The 16764-nt window shown below is 41.1% G+C and overlaps 1 protein-coding gene across 1 annotated transcript in view; it reads right to left on the bottom strand.

Annotated features, from left to right (window-relative positions):
- Positions 1-3452: 3452 nt before the first annotated feature.
- PPP4R2 (protein phosphatase 4 regulatory subunit 2) overlaps positions 3453-16764 on the bottom strand; it is a 30805-nt gene continuing 17493 nt past the window's right edge. Inside the window, exons 3-9 of the mRNA XM_005149428.3 lie at positions 14970-15140; positions 10066-10159; positions 8557-8594; positions 8036-8110; positions 7539-7682; positions 6770-7038; positions 3453-5839 (exon numbers count right to left, since the gene is read on the bottom strand). Coding sequence (XP_005149485.2) covers positions 5526-5839; positions 6770-7038; positions 7539-7682; positions 8036-8110; positions 8557-8594; positions 10066-10159; positions 14970-15140 — 1105 coding nt within the window. The 3' untranslated portion in view covers positions 3453-5525. The remainder of the gene's footprint in view (positions 5840-6769; positions 7039-7538; positions 7683-8035; positions 8111-8556; positions 8595-10065; positions 10160-14969; positions 15141-16764) is intronic.

The following is a 16764-nucleotide window of genomic DNA, read 5'->3' as shown; positions in this document are numbered from 1 at the left end:
CAGCGACCTCAGAGAGAGACCGCTGCCTGCCGGGCACACACCTGCACGGCGCGGACGCCATTGCCGCTACCTCACGGTGAGCACCGCCCCACACAGCCAGCGCCGCGGGCACCCAGCGCCACCCGCCGACCGCAGCATGGCGCCGCGGCCCCTTCCCGACGCGGTGACGCCCTCTGCCGGCCGCAGCCTGTCCCGGCGGGGCGGGAGCGGCGCGGAGCAGTTTGCAGTGCCGCTGCCCGCAGCAGGGCCCGCCGGAGGGGCACAGGTCGGGGGCTCTCGGGCAGGAGGGTTTTGGGGTCTGCGCCCCCTGCCCGCCGCTCCCTGGACCTCAGAGGCCGCGTCCTCCTCACAAAGCGCCCACAAGGCCGGCGGGCCCCTCGGCTGCTCTGCCGGGTGTAACCGTGTGTCTGAGGGAAGAGCACTGCCCAGAGAGCTTTACTGTCACTGTCAGGTGCCACAGACCTCTCCTCCACTTGGCGCACACAAATGTAGCAGTGCCACAGGGAGCCTCTGACCTTAGGGAGAGAGGGAATGCAGGAATGCCATCCACGGAATGCGGGTCTCCACTTAGGGTGCAGCCAGAGGCCCAGCATCTCCCATGCGTGCCTCAGATTCTTCCTCATGCCTTGCCCCTGTGTCCCAGAGGGCAGCTCTGCATTCCCCGCTCTCAGGTTCCTCATTACAGGAATGAGCCTGAACATAAGTTTCCTCTTCCTGCTTACCTACCCCGGGAATCCATGTCCTTCTGCTCACTAGCTGAAGAGTGTGAAGACTGCTGTGCTTGGCTGGGCTCACTGTCTCCACACTCATTACCACAGTGTGCTGCTGGTGCTGCAGGCAGAGAAGGCTTCACTTCCTCAACAGCCTTTCTATCAGTCACCCTCATCTTGTTTTCCACAAGATCATAAAACAACGTTAAGGGCTGTTGGCCACTCTGCAGCCTGGTTTGAACCTTTTCACCAGGCATTGTTCAACTGCCCTGCATTGTTCAACTGTACAGAAGCAGAATCATGGAGTCACAGAATGGTTTGGCTTGAAGGAACCCTAAAGCTCATCCAGTTCCAATCCCCTGCCACAGGCAGGGACACCTCCACTAGACCAGGTTGCTCCAAGCCCCATCCAACCTGGCCTTGAACACTGCCAGGGATGGGGCAGCCACAGCTTCTCTGGGCACCCTGTGCTCACTCCTCAGCACCCTCACAGGGAAGAGCTTCTGTTTAAGAGCTCATCTCAGTCTCCCCTCTGTCAGATTAAAGCCATTCCCCTTGTCCTGACCCTATAGGCCCTTGTCCAAAGACCATCTCCAGGTTTCTTGTAGCCCCTTTAGGCACTGGAGCTGCTCCAAGGTCACCTCAGAGTCTTCTCCAGGATGAATAACCAAGAAATAAATGCTCAAGGAAGTCCCTCTGCCCCATCCTGCTTTTGAGCTCCCTTCCTCAATCCTCGTGACTGATGTTCTGCAGGTGTGAGCATTAGAAGTGCACCAGGAAGACTTTTTGGTCACTGCTGGAACAACCTCAGAGCCCAGAGCGAAACAGGCAGCAGCTGGCAGCCAGGCAGCTTTCCCAGGTCATCCCTGCAGTTCTGCCTCTGAGCATTGCAAAGGCCTCACCAGCAGCCCCAGGTTATTGCAAGAGACAGTAGTGAGAGGTGAATGGTACCAATGCCGCCTGAGGGGCAAGAAGTCTGGACCTGTTGCCTGCCACAGTTCACCTGAAACCGACAGGGATGAGCCACTTCTGCCACACCAGTACCGATCCTCACTGAAGACCCTAACGCACAACTATTGCATTTGTTGCATAAATACAGAATAAGGAAACAAACATGAACTACACTGTCTCAGACATAAAGGTTGGGCTCTCTGCCTTCACTGTTCTCACCTCCAGCACAGCTTAAGGCCAGTTTGAATACCACAGGTATCTGCCGTCGGTCCAGTTCTGCTTCAGACTGTTAATAACAACACGGCACTGCAGATAAAGTGCCCCTGAGAGCACAGGGAAGGGAAAACCACTTTTAAAGACCTCGTGGAACAGGATGAGAATTAAAGATAAATAAATTGGAAAGGGTGCAAAACATCACAATGTAGCTGGGAGAAGATGAGGGAGGGGAACAGTGTGCTTGAGATAAAATACATGCCACAGGACATGGCAGCTCAGAAACAACTTGGGCAGAAAATGACATGGAGGTCATGATGGACCTCAAATCAAATACAGCTGAATCTCACCTGGAGATGTACACAGGACACCCCAGAGGCATGGCTTGGGAGGCCCCAGCTGGCATCCTGGGTCCTGGTTTGGACACAGCAAGACACATGGGAGAAGAGCAAAGGCTCAGAACAACACATACAGTGAGGGAAGGGCGGGAGGACGGGTTTGTTTAGTCTGGCAAGCAGAAGACAGGGTGGCTGGATAAATCAAGTGGGTTGCCAACACAGTGAAGAAGTGCCTGCAGGAATTTGGTCACCAGCCGTGTTCCTCATAGAGTGGAAGGGGGGACGACATGAGGAACGATAGCTTAATTTGCTGCTGAGGTGATTTACCTGAAGTATCTGGGGACACCCTCATTGACCTGCAGCGCATCCCGAAGGCTGTCCCCTTGCGGAGGCCGGAGTCTGTCAGCAGGGGTCTGTCACCGGAGCCACCCGGCAGAGACCCCGCCGCCTTCCCGGGATCCCACTCGGGAAAACCCTCGTTTCCCACCGCAGAGCTCTGCCCGGCCCCACAGCCTCGGTCTCACTCCGCACTGCCTCACGGAGCCCTGACCGAGGGCCGCCGCCGGCCGCTAGATAGCGCTGCCAGGCTGCACTGGGCCGCTGGGGTAAGGAGAGCACTGAGCCCAGCGCAGCCCAGCAGCGCGCCTCGTTAATGACCTTAATGAAGCGGTGACCAGCCTGGGTTAGTGGGAGACATCGCTCTGGAGGGGGGACGAGCCTTTATAACCCCAGCACATGCTGCAGGAGCAAGCTTCCTCTATTGCAAGTATTAAAGTCGGGCCCGAGGCCTAAAAATCAAGGCTGACAGAGCACCTCAGCTACTTTAAGGAAATGGACTACCCAAAATAGCAGGGTTCTTTTTAAGTATCAGAAGCAGAATTAAGGGCTGTCCTTTACCTTGTACGCAGAAAAGTAAACTGCCAACCCCCTCTCCATTCTGCTCCTATATAAGGTTTTTAATGGGAAATATACCCATGAACACTACCCAAGCACAATGCAGCTGCTTAAACACAGGGCATGCATTTGGGGCTTTAAATCCACACTTAGAAGAAATCGCTGATTTAGTAAATGCAGTCTTTAAATGTAGGCCCATACTTAACACTAAGATGTTTACTATGATGTTAAAGCATGATGTCATTTTATTAGTCATGGTGACAACAGCAGATATTTAAGTGCCTTTATATGTCAAAGTTCTCCTGCAAGGCTTGTTGCTAAAACAAATGTATCAGAAGGTCAGAGGTGCTTAAAGAAGAAGTTTATTGACAGTATCTTCACAAATAAACAGTCTAAAGAAAACTTCAGAAATCTCTGAACTTAGAAACCTTAAAATTGTCTCATTGGCAAAATATTAAAAAAAAGAAAGACCCAAGACCAAAGCAGTGGAAGATGTCACTGTATTTTCAACTTTCCTCATGCCAACGTTTTGGTTCAGTCCTTTAGTTTTGTAACACACATCCAACCCTTCAGCACAATGTTAGTGAGTCACAGTACAATTTTCCTTCTGTAAGGGGACTTCCATCAATGAGATGTTTATTGTTTTAGCAAGCACCTCCCTGAATCCCATCAGCTTAGAACTTGAAAGGTAACATCAGCAAGAAATAGCTTTATAAATACTCCCTCTGAGCCAAATTATTCCGGTATTAATCAAAACCTTAGAATCTCCCCAACTGATCCCAAGCATACCATGTAATAGTACAAGAAACTATCAGCATGCATTTTAGAGGTCATTTTTGTACTTCAGCTCTGAACTTAAAAACCAAAAAGAGGGACAATTCTGATAAAAATGTACTCGGATATTTCATAACATTAATATTTATTGCTTTATATGAATACTGTATTGAAAGCCCAAGCATTCAGTTTACACACAGGAATTATACAATTATATACCGTTCCACAATGGCAGTGAGCACTCATTACAATCTACAAAAAATCTACTTTACAGAAATTTAAAAATTCTAAATATCAAAAAAGTACAGTTGAAGAAACAGGTAGAAATTTGGCAGCCAGTAATTGTGACCGGGAGGTTGCAGCTTGCATGTCTTTAAATATGGGAACTGGAAAATACCAAGGGTTTAAAGCAGTAGTTTGTGCTTTGAGCTGGTCTGGAAAAGAAAACGTAACACTGGCTGTCAAAGTAGCATGTTCAAAAATATCTAGTTCACTTCCAAAATGTTGTACAAATTCATGGTGATTTCTCTGCACCCCTAAACCTTTCAGTCGTTCAGCTCAGGTACGTAACTATGGTCATGGATTAATCCTTCCAATACAGTAGTAGTGTGAGCTTACCAATGCTATCCTCCTACCTTCGGGTAATTGAGACTTCTCTACAATGTTCACAATGTTCCAAGAAGCATTCAAAAAGGCAAGTACCTGTTTTGTTTCTTCCAAGGTATTTTTCTTATCATGTTTTCAAACATTTCTCCTACAAAAGTTGAAGCTAATGTTTTGATTACAACGTTCTCAACATAAAGCACATATTCTCATAAATAAAATGAAATCCTTTCACTCAGGCACCTCAGAAGTATACAAAAGTGTTGTAATCTGAACAGTTCTCTTGGAATGTGTTTACTCTGGTGTTTTCAACGTTAGTAGTTCCAGGGTTTCACATGGGCCAGATTTCCTTTGTTTCATTTTCCAGAGGCAAAACAAAGTGCCTTGAGAGGTGAACTCAAGTCTTTCCCTATAGAAAAAAGTATTTACTATGTTTATCTTTTATAGAAACAGAAAAATATACCATTTCCCCCTTAGAACAGTGAGGGTACACGTAAGTGTGCATGCGTGCATATATATGTGTGTGTGAAATGTAACACATTTGAAACACACAACATAAGGTTTCATAGTGTGTATTCAAATAAAAATCTGGAAACCAGCATGAAACCCCGTAAGTTCACATGTCAAATGTCCAAACTGTAACCAAAACATGAAGTAACTGCTAGAGCTGTCAGAAAAAGACAAAGACAAAGAAAGCTTTCTTGCTTACATACAACTAGGTGTGGTAATTTCCAAAAAAGTTGTCAAAATTATAATTGCCTTCCAGTTTAAAAACTTTTATTCTAAATTAAAAAAACTATACACAAACCACTGATTTGACCAAACGAAAGTTCAGCGGTAAGCAGGACCTGAAGGAGCTGGTAGTCACAGTTCTTATCATGTACAACTCTTTCAAGGTTCAATCCTTGGAGAAGTTTATTTTACAACCTGCTTTTTTTTTTCTTTTTTTTGTAAAACTAAAGGTCCACTTTATTACATAAAATTATTTATACAGTGTAAAACTGGAGCCTTATGGAAAATACTGCATCTAAATTTATTTAAATTAGTCTTGCTCCATAGGTTCATCTGCAGCTTCTGTGGCTTCACTGCTGTTTTCCATCGGGGTCTCTGATGATGTCTCTGGAGTTTCACTAGCATAGGACCCTGACTCATCTGCTTCACTGCAGTCGGCTCCACTACTGGCAGATCCACTAGTTTCACTGTCATCCGAGTGTAAACCCTTCTCTGCTTGAGACTGATCAGACTCCTCCATTTGATTGTTCTCTTCGGAGGTCTCTTCATTCACAGTTGAGGATTCAGTGTCTTTTTCTTGATCTTTTCTGTCTGGACCAACATTTCTGGGAGACATGAAGGACTCTAAAAAAAGTGAAAGTACAGTATTACTGAGGCATTTTAACCATTTCTTAACCCTACTACTCTCCATCCCCGGCAATACTTCTGCAACATAGCCTGGGACAAGCTCTGATGTTATCAGAAGATATAAAGTATTAGCCAGCATCATCAGGACAGCCAAACCATCCTAATATACCAGAAAATAAAGTCTATTATTTTAATTAAATAGGTTGTTTTGCTTAATTAAGCTTCAGTGCACAAAGACACAGGCTAACAAGTATTTTTAACTTGTCTCCCCACACTCCTTCACTTGTCTTCAGCTGCAGTCTTTTGGATGCATTGAAGACAGTGTTCCAAGTGTACACCCGCCACCATCTAGAGAAATATTTTCCAAATGCATGAGTCTCAAAAACATAATTATCAAAGGAAACTCTGGAGAATATGTAAGAAATAAGTATTTTTTTTTAATTAGGTACAGTGCCTGCATTATACTGAGGTAGTTTCTACTGTCTTAAGGATCTGAAGAGATTGTTGCTCTGCTTCCTCATTCATACGGAAAATGAACATAATTCATTTTCAACATGGAAAGAACACAACTTTAATCTGTATTTCAGTAATTTATATTATTAACAGTCATAGACAGAACCCAACCCCATTCTAAATAACGTATCTCATGATATCACAAAGTAGTGATGCTCAAGTTCTTTGTGCATCATTACAACCCTCGTGTCACTTATTGCCCATGAGGATTTTAAGTACATTTTGTAAATTTAATAGAGATGTAGAACAAAGAAAGCAAGCAGATTGCCAAGTAATGCAAAACGGAAGGATGAACAAGCAGTCTATTTTTATGCACAACTGGAGACATTCAGCAATCCCAGCACTGGCCTCCAGCAAAGAAAATCCCATCTCTTTGGAAAATGTACACAGCAAAGACAATAAAATCTGAAATACCTTCCTCCTCTTCCTCTGTACAGTGCTGCCTGGCACAAGTAGCATCCTTTTCTTTATCCTGAGATGTAGAGGATGTCTCTGTCTCTTCCCCCATGCCTACAGAAACTTCACTGGAAGCAGTTTGGTTAGGTGCATCTCTGGCTTCCCCTTCCTTGTCAAATTTAAGTCTTTTTACCTCATGCCCTTCTGCTTCTGCAGGATCATCTTCAGAATGTTTATTTTTTACTGGGCTGCTCTGAGCACTTTCTGATTCAGATGCTGGTGATTCACTATAAAGAACAAGAGCACCTGTAGTTATTACTGAAGTAAAACATTCTGTATCATCACATACAAGAATGTAGCAGCTATCTCAAGTTAAACACTCTGCAAGAGGTAATGGTAGAACTCACTTCACTTATTAGACAACAAAACCTCAAAGCCATTGCTCCTCCCGATCACTGATGAAAATACAGAGTGGTCAGGCTATTCTGGTGGGTCCAAATTACAGACAATTGTGGATTCCTGAACACTATTATTGACTTTTCATTTTTACCATACATTGCATGTACCTACAAGATGTGTTACTGCAACTGTGGGAACTTGAGCTAATTGTCTGGACACTCGAACAGCAGCAAAAGTACACATCAAATCCTGCTGCAGATAGTTGCCTGTTAAGTTATTAGATGTTATTACGCATACCTGAGGTGGCCATTCTCTTTTAGAATATTTTTTGTATGTAAACAAAAAAACTGAGAATAATAAAACCTCACAATATATCCTCCTCACCAACCTGTGTTTTTTGTCTTCTGCTTGCTGCAAGCTTGAGTCTTTATGTTCTGCACTGTCTGGCAAACCATTTGTTGTCATAGGAGCTGACAAAGAAACCTTCGGTCGATTTACTGGTCTGGGAGTTCCAGGACCATTCACATTAGACCTTGAAAAAGAACAATACAAAAACAACCCATCCTTTTAGCAGTGATTTGTTCATGATAGGCAGAAAGCAGCTAGAACTTTGTTTTAAAAAATTCCTCGCACACATAATGTAAACTATGATAGAACTTTAAATAAACATAATTCTAAACAAGAAAGCCACAAAGATCAAAGAATAGAGTGAATAGTGTGTATGTTCATGGCTCCTCTACCCTCCTTCCCCCAGTATTCCAGGTCACACCCCATTTTTGAGGCTACCTGGTTTTGATCAGAATAGGCAATAAGGGATCTGAACCCACTATTTCCAGAACTACCTTGCTTTAATCCAAAGAAAGTTAACTCCAAAACTAAACTTACCTGTCAGAATACCCTGGTGAGTTTCCTGGGAACATAACACCATTCATCCGATTTAAACTATTGGAATTATTTTTTCTAATAAAAACAAACAACAAAGTTATTAATAAAGGAATTTTAAATTACATGTTTGCACAGAGTTCCCCCCAGCTCAAACAGTCCCTCACTGTCAGTCCTCAAAGGGTTTTCTACCTGTATATTATATCAGGGAAACGGACTGGGATATGAATTCACAGTACAACAGTTAGATGGGTATCCATTTTTCAACCACCAGCTATAGGACAAAATAAGAGCTTAGTGTTCAGGGATAGTACCGAACTGTACCATATCCAATTACGAAGCTGGTTGTTCATTTTCAGATTACTACAGGTAATGCTTGCAGACCACTATCACTACTGTTAACTATTGCTAAGGAAAACTGAACTCTGCACATCTGTCTTCTCAATACAACTACCGCCAGTGAAATATATCAGACACATTCTCCCTCCTAACACAAAGTTTCAAGGAAAAAAGGTTATACTTACTCTGAAGATGGATATACACAGCTGACAACCATGACATTCTGTAATACACAAACAATGTAAAAGTTCAGAAACTGAAGCTTCAGCTTTTGACAACACCCCAAAACTAAAGAGTTACAGGATTTTGGTCACATCTGCTAAAGTATGTCTACAGAAAATTGGGATGAAAGCTACCAGCAGATGACAGATACATAAAAAAATACCCTGCTCCTCCTTCATAAAGTCAGTCCATAACTGCACTAAAAGTGAGTATTTCCATAAGTGGGCTACTCTCACAATGAGACAGGCACATTAAGCCTCAGGACAAAGTGTTTGTAATTTCTAACTGAAGTATCTCTGGAAAACAAAGTATACCAAAATGCTGATCAAATTCTGAATTGCTGGAGCAAGGCTCTATTCACACACAAGTCCTGCTTCCAGAAGTGCACAAGCACTATTAGTTATTTTTGGCACAGCTGTATTTCCAATGTTAAATTATTTCATCCCCACATAAAAAAGGGCAGAAATAAAGATTAATTCAGTACGTTTTGCTCAGCCACCTCTCCTCCTGCATGACACTGCGAACTATGTCAGGTTTTACATCCAGAAACCTAGCTTAAAAGTCAGGCAAGTTTCTCTCTTCAAATCAACACATAGTCCAGTTATACAGGGGGACTTTTATCACAGGGCCAGATGAATTAACCCAGATGAACTCTGATGAGGGCTCTTCATAAGGCCTGAAATGTGGTTTCACAGATCTTGTTGATGGCTAAGAAATGGGTTTGTGAAATCCCCGCCTCATTTATTCCTGACCATCTCCTTCCCATCTTATCTTCCAAGAATACAACTGATTGCATCCACTGTAACAGGGGGGATGGGGAGAAAATCACTCCATTCACGAGTTAAACTTTCTTTGGCCAAGAAGTTGAAGTAGGAACCTCAACCCAATTTTGCCATCCAGAAAATCCTATGTGGAAACATCCTGAAACACCATGATCTACTTTTGAATGATCCCACATTCTGAAATAAGCTATAAAATACTATTAGACATCTGTATGCTTTTATGAAAGCACAGTCCTCTACAAGAAGGATTTAAATACTGAAACAAAAGACACTGAGGAAAGAGGCCTCCTTTCTCCTTCTTCTACTGGATCTAATCTGAACCCAAATGTGGAAGCAAATGCCTGGTCAACAAATTCAAAACTATTTCAGCTAATCAGCTGAATAATCATTTCATTTTAGCTAGAACTCAAGACAAAAAGTGACATTACACCCCTACAGACTACAGCTCGAGTACTGCACAGAGAGGAGGAAACACAACAGTTACAGCCCTGAGATTTATGTCTTAGCTTCTAACATCAAAAAGCAGTTTTAAAGTAAGTTATGAAACAAACTTACATATTTAGAGTAGCTATTAGCTATACTATGGCTATGAGCCATAATGAAACTAACAGACCTTTGGCAGCAATTCAGAAGTTATTTAAGCAGTAGTTGTGCCTGTTTAGCTGTGTTCTCTCTCAGAAACATACATACCTTTTCCACACCTCTTAAAAATTTGTCTGTTCCTGTGTAATTCCTCCTAGGATCTGTCAGCAACTCACAGAGTCGCTGAATAGTGAAGGGGATGCTGCAAGGAAATAGATTTATAACAGTTAAATATGATTTTAATGAGCATGACTGTGAGGAAGTAACATTAATGCCTCCTCCCTCTTACTGCGAAAAAAAGAAAGAAAACAGCATCAGTCATCAGCAGCAATATAGAGCAGTAACTCAAGGCCTTATTTTCCCCCCATCTCATACACTGAGGTAACAACACACCATGTTTTGTGCTCACCACCACAAAACACATTGGCAGAATCCTAAATACATCATCCCACAACTCAAATGATTCATTAAAACAATGAAAAGGAAATCACATTGTCAACAGGAAAATAGTTTAAGACTGTATTTATTATTCAAATGTATGGAACAAAAATAGTAAGTGATGCCAAACAAATTTGAGTCATACACTAGAGCTAAAAAAAAGAAAAACTCTCAACTCATCTTTTATTTCATATTTTACAAAATACATTTACAGAAAAAACATTAAACATTGGAATCAGTAGAACTAATAAGTCTTTAGCTATTACAAATACTCTACTTGGCCACAACTGGGCAGTATACTTATCTATCAGAGATCAGCTCAGCAACAATAACTAAATTCAGAGCAAGGTACATAAACCCATATGCACCACATTCACACATTCCAGTTCCTGACAGCTCTGCACTGCATTTCATCCCTACTTACAAGAGAAAGTGACCTTCTAGACAATCAATTCTTTACATACATTTCCTAGTTACCTGAGATGTCACACACTTTCATTGCACATTCACAGTATCACACTTTAACAAACTTCTGACAGAACAGCAAAAAGTTAAAGTTTTTTTCGATAAAATAATGCAGAATCATACATTTTTACAGTTCACTATTTGAAGTTAAAGCCATAAACATTTCAGTAATCAATCTATGAAGAATATCTGATACAATACAGCACTGAAGAACCATTGTTTTTATTGGGAATATGACTGATACACCAAATCCAAAGCAGTATGTGTAGAGACTTACGTACGTGTGTGCGTGTGTATCCCTATACCGTAAGTTTCGTAAAAACTGAATTTTTATTTTCTGATGAACTCTCTACAGACTCTTAAGCCTATTTCATTAGCTAACACAGTATGTGCCTCAAGCTTAGGTCATTAGTTAAAAAGCCACATCTTAAAGATGCACAGACCTACCATTAGTTCAGTGCAAACAGGCCGGCATAGCCATGATAAATCATACTACATGACACTTCACTTTAACTAAAAGCCAGGAGTAATCAGTCCCCAGTGTCAACAATTTAATTCTGTTTTTAAAGAACTGTCAGTATACCACCGTTACTGCAGGAGTTATAACCCTCAATTGGAAGACTCTAAGGAGTTCCAACACCACTATCTGAAAGTACAGAAGGTACATACCACATTTACCCTACAAGTTAATGCCTTCCCTTGCTATTTGCCCTGAATTACACCACACCAACTTAAGTTTTACTTAACTTCTGAGAATAGAAAAATTAACTTCATCAATCAGCTGTGCCGAGTTAAAATACAGTTGATGAAGCATTAAATACATGAACACTTGCAGAAAGTAACAGTCTAAGACAACAGGCTTTCCAAAACATTTGTCTTACTATATTATTGCTTAAAAGTAAAATGGCAGAAACCAAGTGTTTTGGCACACAAGCAAGATATTCCTGGGTCAGAATAAGAAGGTGAAATATATCTCTTCTCCCATTCCCAAAAACCAGTAAGTACAAACAAGAACAAACCAGGAAGAAGTGTTCCTTTTAATTCAGTTTATTACATGAAGGGTTTTAAGCTTGACAATGGTGCTGACATTATTCGTTTCCTAAAGCTGCCTCAGTATCAACCAAATTGTGCTGCTGTTGAGCAATTTTTGGTCAATCAGTAATCTTTCTGACACCCAAATTCGTTATTATGTTCAGCGTCTGTGTAATGACCTCTTGTAACAAAATTCCTAACTCTAACTCAGTCACAAAGAATGTACCTGATCTATTAACTTCTCCACATGGGTACACCACTAACTGTATCTCCCATTTCTCGCTGATGGCCATTTTGGGTTTGGGTTGACAAGTCCATAATTAGAGACTTTGTAATTTTTTAGACTGATTATACTGTCCATTCAAAATCTATTTATTTCACAGAAATAAAATACACAGCTAAATCAGCAAGTGTTCTGGAGAATCATTGCCTAACATGTATCCAGCTGTACCTGGCCAGTCACCTGAAGTGCCAATGCAGAAACTATTCTGTGAAGATCCATAATTCCAGCTACATGGGGAATAAGCATACTCAAAGTGTGCAGCCTCAACTAACTCCAGAAGTTGCCTTTCTATTTTACTCTCAGCTGTAAGAAGTTTGTTTAAACAAAAGCTTAAAGCAGCTCATTTCCCTCCAAAATTTTCCACTACAAACTGAACTTCGTTTACTGAGCAGCAGATGGCACCAAGTGTCACACTATCATCTCTGCATGTCATTCCTTCAACATTCGTCAATGTTTCTGGTTGGCAAAACCCAGTTAACTTTCACATAATGAATTCTTTTCAGTAGAACTTAACTTCTTTAAAATAGAAGTAAATGAACCTGGTGTAAGTTTATACATGAACACCAATGCAGAAGTTTGTGAGCACTACGGGAATTGATCTTCAATGCTCAGAAATGTAATTAGTTCAGTGCATGAGCTGCATGAATAGTCCTAATGTGCCTGCTGAAGATAACCACTTCAAATCCTATACAAACACCACAAATCAGCACTATAGTTCAGACTGAATGACAAACCTAACATTCATCAGATGGACAGGATTTAAGAGGGATCTGGGAAAATGTCAGTCTAACAACTGTACTAAATAGTAGCAAAAAATATACATAAATTAACATCTGGATTATGATGTTGGCTATTTTATTCATGTTGTGAAGACTCCTCTTTTGGAGATCCCCAATAACTTACTGCAGAACTTTCTGCTTCACTAGCAAAACATAAAGAAAATGCAAAGTCTTTCAAGAAGTTCCTACTCCAAAGCATTCTAAAGTACAGACAGCACGAGAATTTGGCTCTGCAAGCATATTACACAATGTCAAGTGAGGTATGGTAAGGTTAAACCAGCCAATTTGTGGGTTTTTTTTTTTTAAAGACATTTCCTCCAGAAAGACCCCAAACCAGGGGTCATTCATTGCTTCCTTGACTATAAAAAGAAATTTTAAATCCTTAGGTACTTTTACTGAACTCTTTCACTGACTCTTATACAAACACCAATAAAACCATCCTAATAAAAAAGTTACATCAAGTAGCTTCCTTCTCCACTACAGCAACCTGAAACGGCTTCAACAACTCTAAACAAGAAGCCTGAATATATGCAATTGCACCAACGAAAACCTGCTGTTGATGCTTTTTGGACACATCACCACATGATTCAGCTTTCACAACAACCACTGTATGAGTTGCAGGATTGACTAAATTAGCTAGTCTACAATCCTAACTTCTGAAACATCACAAAGTATTATTTTCTTTAAGGTCACCAATGCACACAGCTTGCTTCCTCAAAGACTGGGTGGTTCACTTCAAAATATGAGGAAGTTGAGCGCTGAAGTGTTACAGCAATAGATCAAAATAGCAGGGCCACAGAATAAGCTTCAGACTTGTTATTAAGAGGTTTGTTTAGTACACTTCAGAACAAGAGAAGATAACAGCAGCCCGTTCATTAGCTCTCTCCCTGTGAGAACATTACAAATTTTGTGGGCAGAGAAGCATTAACAAAGAGCTGGGGGAGGTGGGAGAGAGAGGCATAAAGAATAGGTTTGTTTTTAAATTCCTTCAGTGAAGTAGCCTGGTATAAATATTGGGTAGCTGAGATCTTGCTGAATCTCACATTCTTATAAGTACCCTACACAACAACAATGGGGAACAGGAGGGCAGAGGAGATCTGATTTATAAGAGACACTTAAACTGCAAATAAATTAAGTAGCATGGAACAATGACAGTAAAAATTATTAACCTAGCATCAAAACAGTATACTAAGGACATGTTAGTACCACCAGCAAATCTGGAACATCAGGGTTACAGGGTTATTTACTGACAGGCCGAGAAAAAATGCTGAAGAAGTCTTTTGTAAGCATTGAGACCCACAGCAGGATGACTCAGCTTATGGGAAGTCATCTAAGCTAGAAACAAGAACAATACTACACGAGCTATTAAAAAACAGACACACCAAGTGAGACACCAAAATCAATCAGGAGCTTTATTTCAAAGGAAACAAAATTTCCACAATTACGAAGCCAGCAAAAGGGACACACTTTAAGACACTGTCAGCAATAGATCAAATGCCCCAAGTCTCTCAGTTAGCAAATATTGCTCTACCTGTAACGTTGAATCTGGAACACCTTAAGAGTTCAAAGCCAGGGACAGTTTGCTCCTGGCCAAGCCAGGTTCATCACAGAATCACTTCTTCAAAAGCTACTGAACTGCCATAAAGGAGCTGAGAGCTGAACACAAAAGGCTTTTCAATTGGGTATTTCAAAACAGACTGAAAGAAATCTTACTTTCCTGTCTATTTTACCTGTTAAATGCACAGTGATGCCATGCTTCACTGAATTGTGTTACTTAAAAATTAGCTACATATTGAAAACACCAAAGTGACTGATTTGTCACAGGATGTCCTAATTTTCATTCAAAGACAGAAAAATAAAGTAAAAGTTCTGAAATTACTATCATGTATTTCCAAGGTATGTATTTTGCTTCTGCCCATCTACTTGAGGAAGCAAAACAGTCACAGATAGATACTAAGTTAAAAACTGGAAAAACACTTCTGTTATCCTGATTTTATAAAACAAATTATACATACCCATTAAATCCAGTGACAATTTTCAGGATTCTTTCTTTCATTTCTTCAAAAGGAATATATTCCACATTTGGATTGGGGGGCCCTCTTGGTTCAGGAGCTGAGGTTCTGAAATCATCCATTACTTTCTCCAGTTTGAATATGAAATAGCCTTTGAACTGAGACCACTGAACCCTGCAAAAAACACAAAACATGTGCAACTCAGCCCTAAACCCACAGAAAAACAGTGTAACTATGTTTGCAAAACAACACTGATGCTGGTTATGCCAGTTCTAAGATAAATGAGGCAAGTAACGCAGTATTATTTTTCTTCTTGAATCTAAAGCATGGTAACTCTTCAAATAATTACAGAAGAACAATATTATGGAAGTCAACTGCCATTAACAATAGGGTAGCCCATTTCCTTTGAGAACCAATACCCACTTACAATTCAAACCTCAATGTGAAATATGTGCAGTTTACTAGTAAGCCTACATGTCACCTAAAGCCTTCACTGAGCACCGAAGAGAAGGGGGGAAAACCAAAAAAGAAAAAAAGGAAAGGGAAGAAGTGTTCTCAGTCTGGAAACCACACAGCAACTGTACACAGCATTATCTGCTTCAGTTACAAAATGTTACTGAAAGGCCTTTTGTAACTAACTGCTCAGTATCCAGGCACCTTAAAAGCATTTAATAGCACCTCTTTTCCCCAGAAAGGCAAATATTTTGTGTAACAGTTAGAACTTGCTGATGAACATTTGAGCAAAACAACTGACTCCTGAAAAACTTTCCCACAACAGTAAGTAATTAAGGTCTTTCCGAAGTACCTTCTACCTTATAACTTAGAAGCCTTATCATTTACAGACTCCTATAGAGAGAGATTTTCCAGCAAATGTGTCTCACATTGCATACAATGGGCAAAGTGGGAAAGAGCTGAGAAACCCTTCTATGCCCATCACCCTACACAACAGCCAGAAGTAGTTCTGGGCCTCCTTTGGCTACTGAGTTTGTTAGCAGCATAGGGAGCAACATGAAAGCAACTGATTTAGCTGTTTTTATTGTTTTAATGCTGATGCAGGATGGGGATGCTGATGGAGGCAAAGAGGAAACAAGGAGAATAACAAATCAACAGTAAAGAAAGAGAGAAACTATCTTTTACATTTATCTGTAGCACATGCAATCTGGAAGAAGAGGTTCAGATCAAACAAGCATAAGATCTGAACTGCTGCTGAAAGAAATACTATTTAGCCACAGGCTGTACTTCTACAGGCTGTCACTGGTAGCAACAGCCCTGACTATTTTCAACCCTTTGTAACATATGACCTTCTGTTGGGCTGATGCAACTGTCTGTGCTGTGAGGTACATGTGGTGACTCCCCAGCAAAGTGACAACGCTTCTTTTCTGCACACTGTTCCCAAGCACTGGTACTACCAAATATAAACCCACACACCAATGAAGTCACATTTGCCTACCCTCTCCAGAAACACACTGCCATGTTATCTGTGCATTCATTTTCTCCTTGGTCTCAAAGAAACGATTATGAGATTAAAAGGGGGAAAGCTTAACTTAGGTTTTTACCTACAGAGATTCAAATAACCCCCAGCCTTTTATTAAGAAGGATAAATTTGCAAGAATGGGGGAATCTGATGAGGAAAGCAACTTCCATTTTTCTTACAAGAAACCATTAAGCACCTCACAACAGAGAGCACAGGCTGCAGCGAATAACAGAACCAGAAACTAAAATGGAAAGTAATAAGAAACAAGGTCCCAGAAGGGAATGTCATAGATATATTAAACAGCATCATTGAGCAAAACAACTG

Source organism: Melopsittacus undulatus, chromosome 9 (genome assembly GCF_012275295.1).
Source record: "Melopsittacus undulatus isolate bMelUnd1 chromosome 9, bMelUnd1.mat.Z, whole genome shotgun sequence".
Taxonomy (NCBI): Eukaryota; Metazoa; Chordata; class Aves; order Psittaciformes; family Psittaculidae; genus Melopsittacus; species Melopsittacus undulatus.
This window is presented reverse-complemented; position numbering and strand designations above follow the sequence as displayed.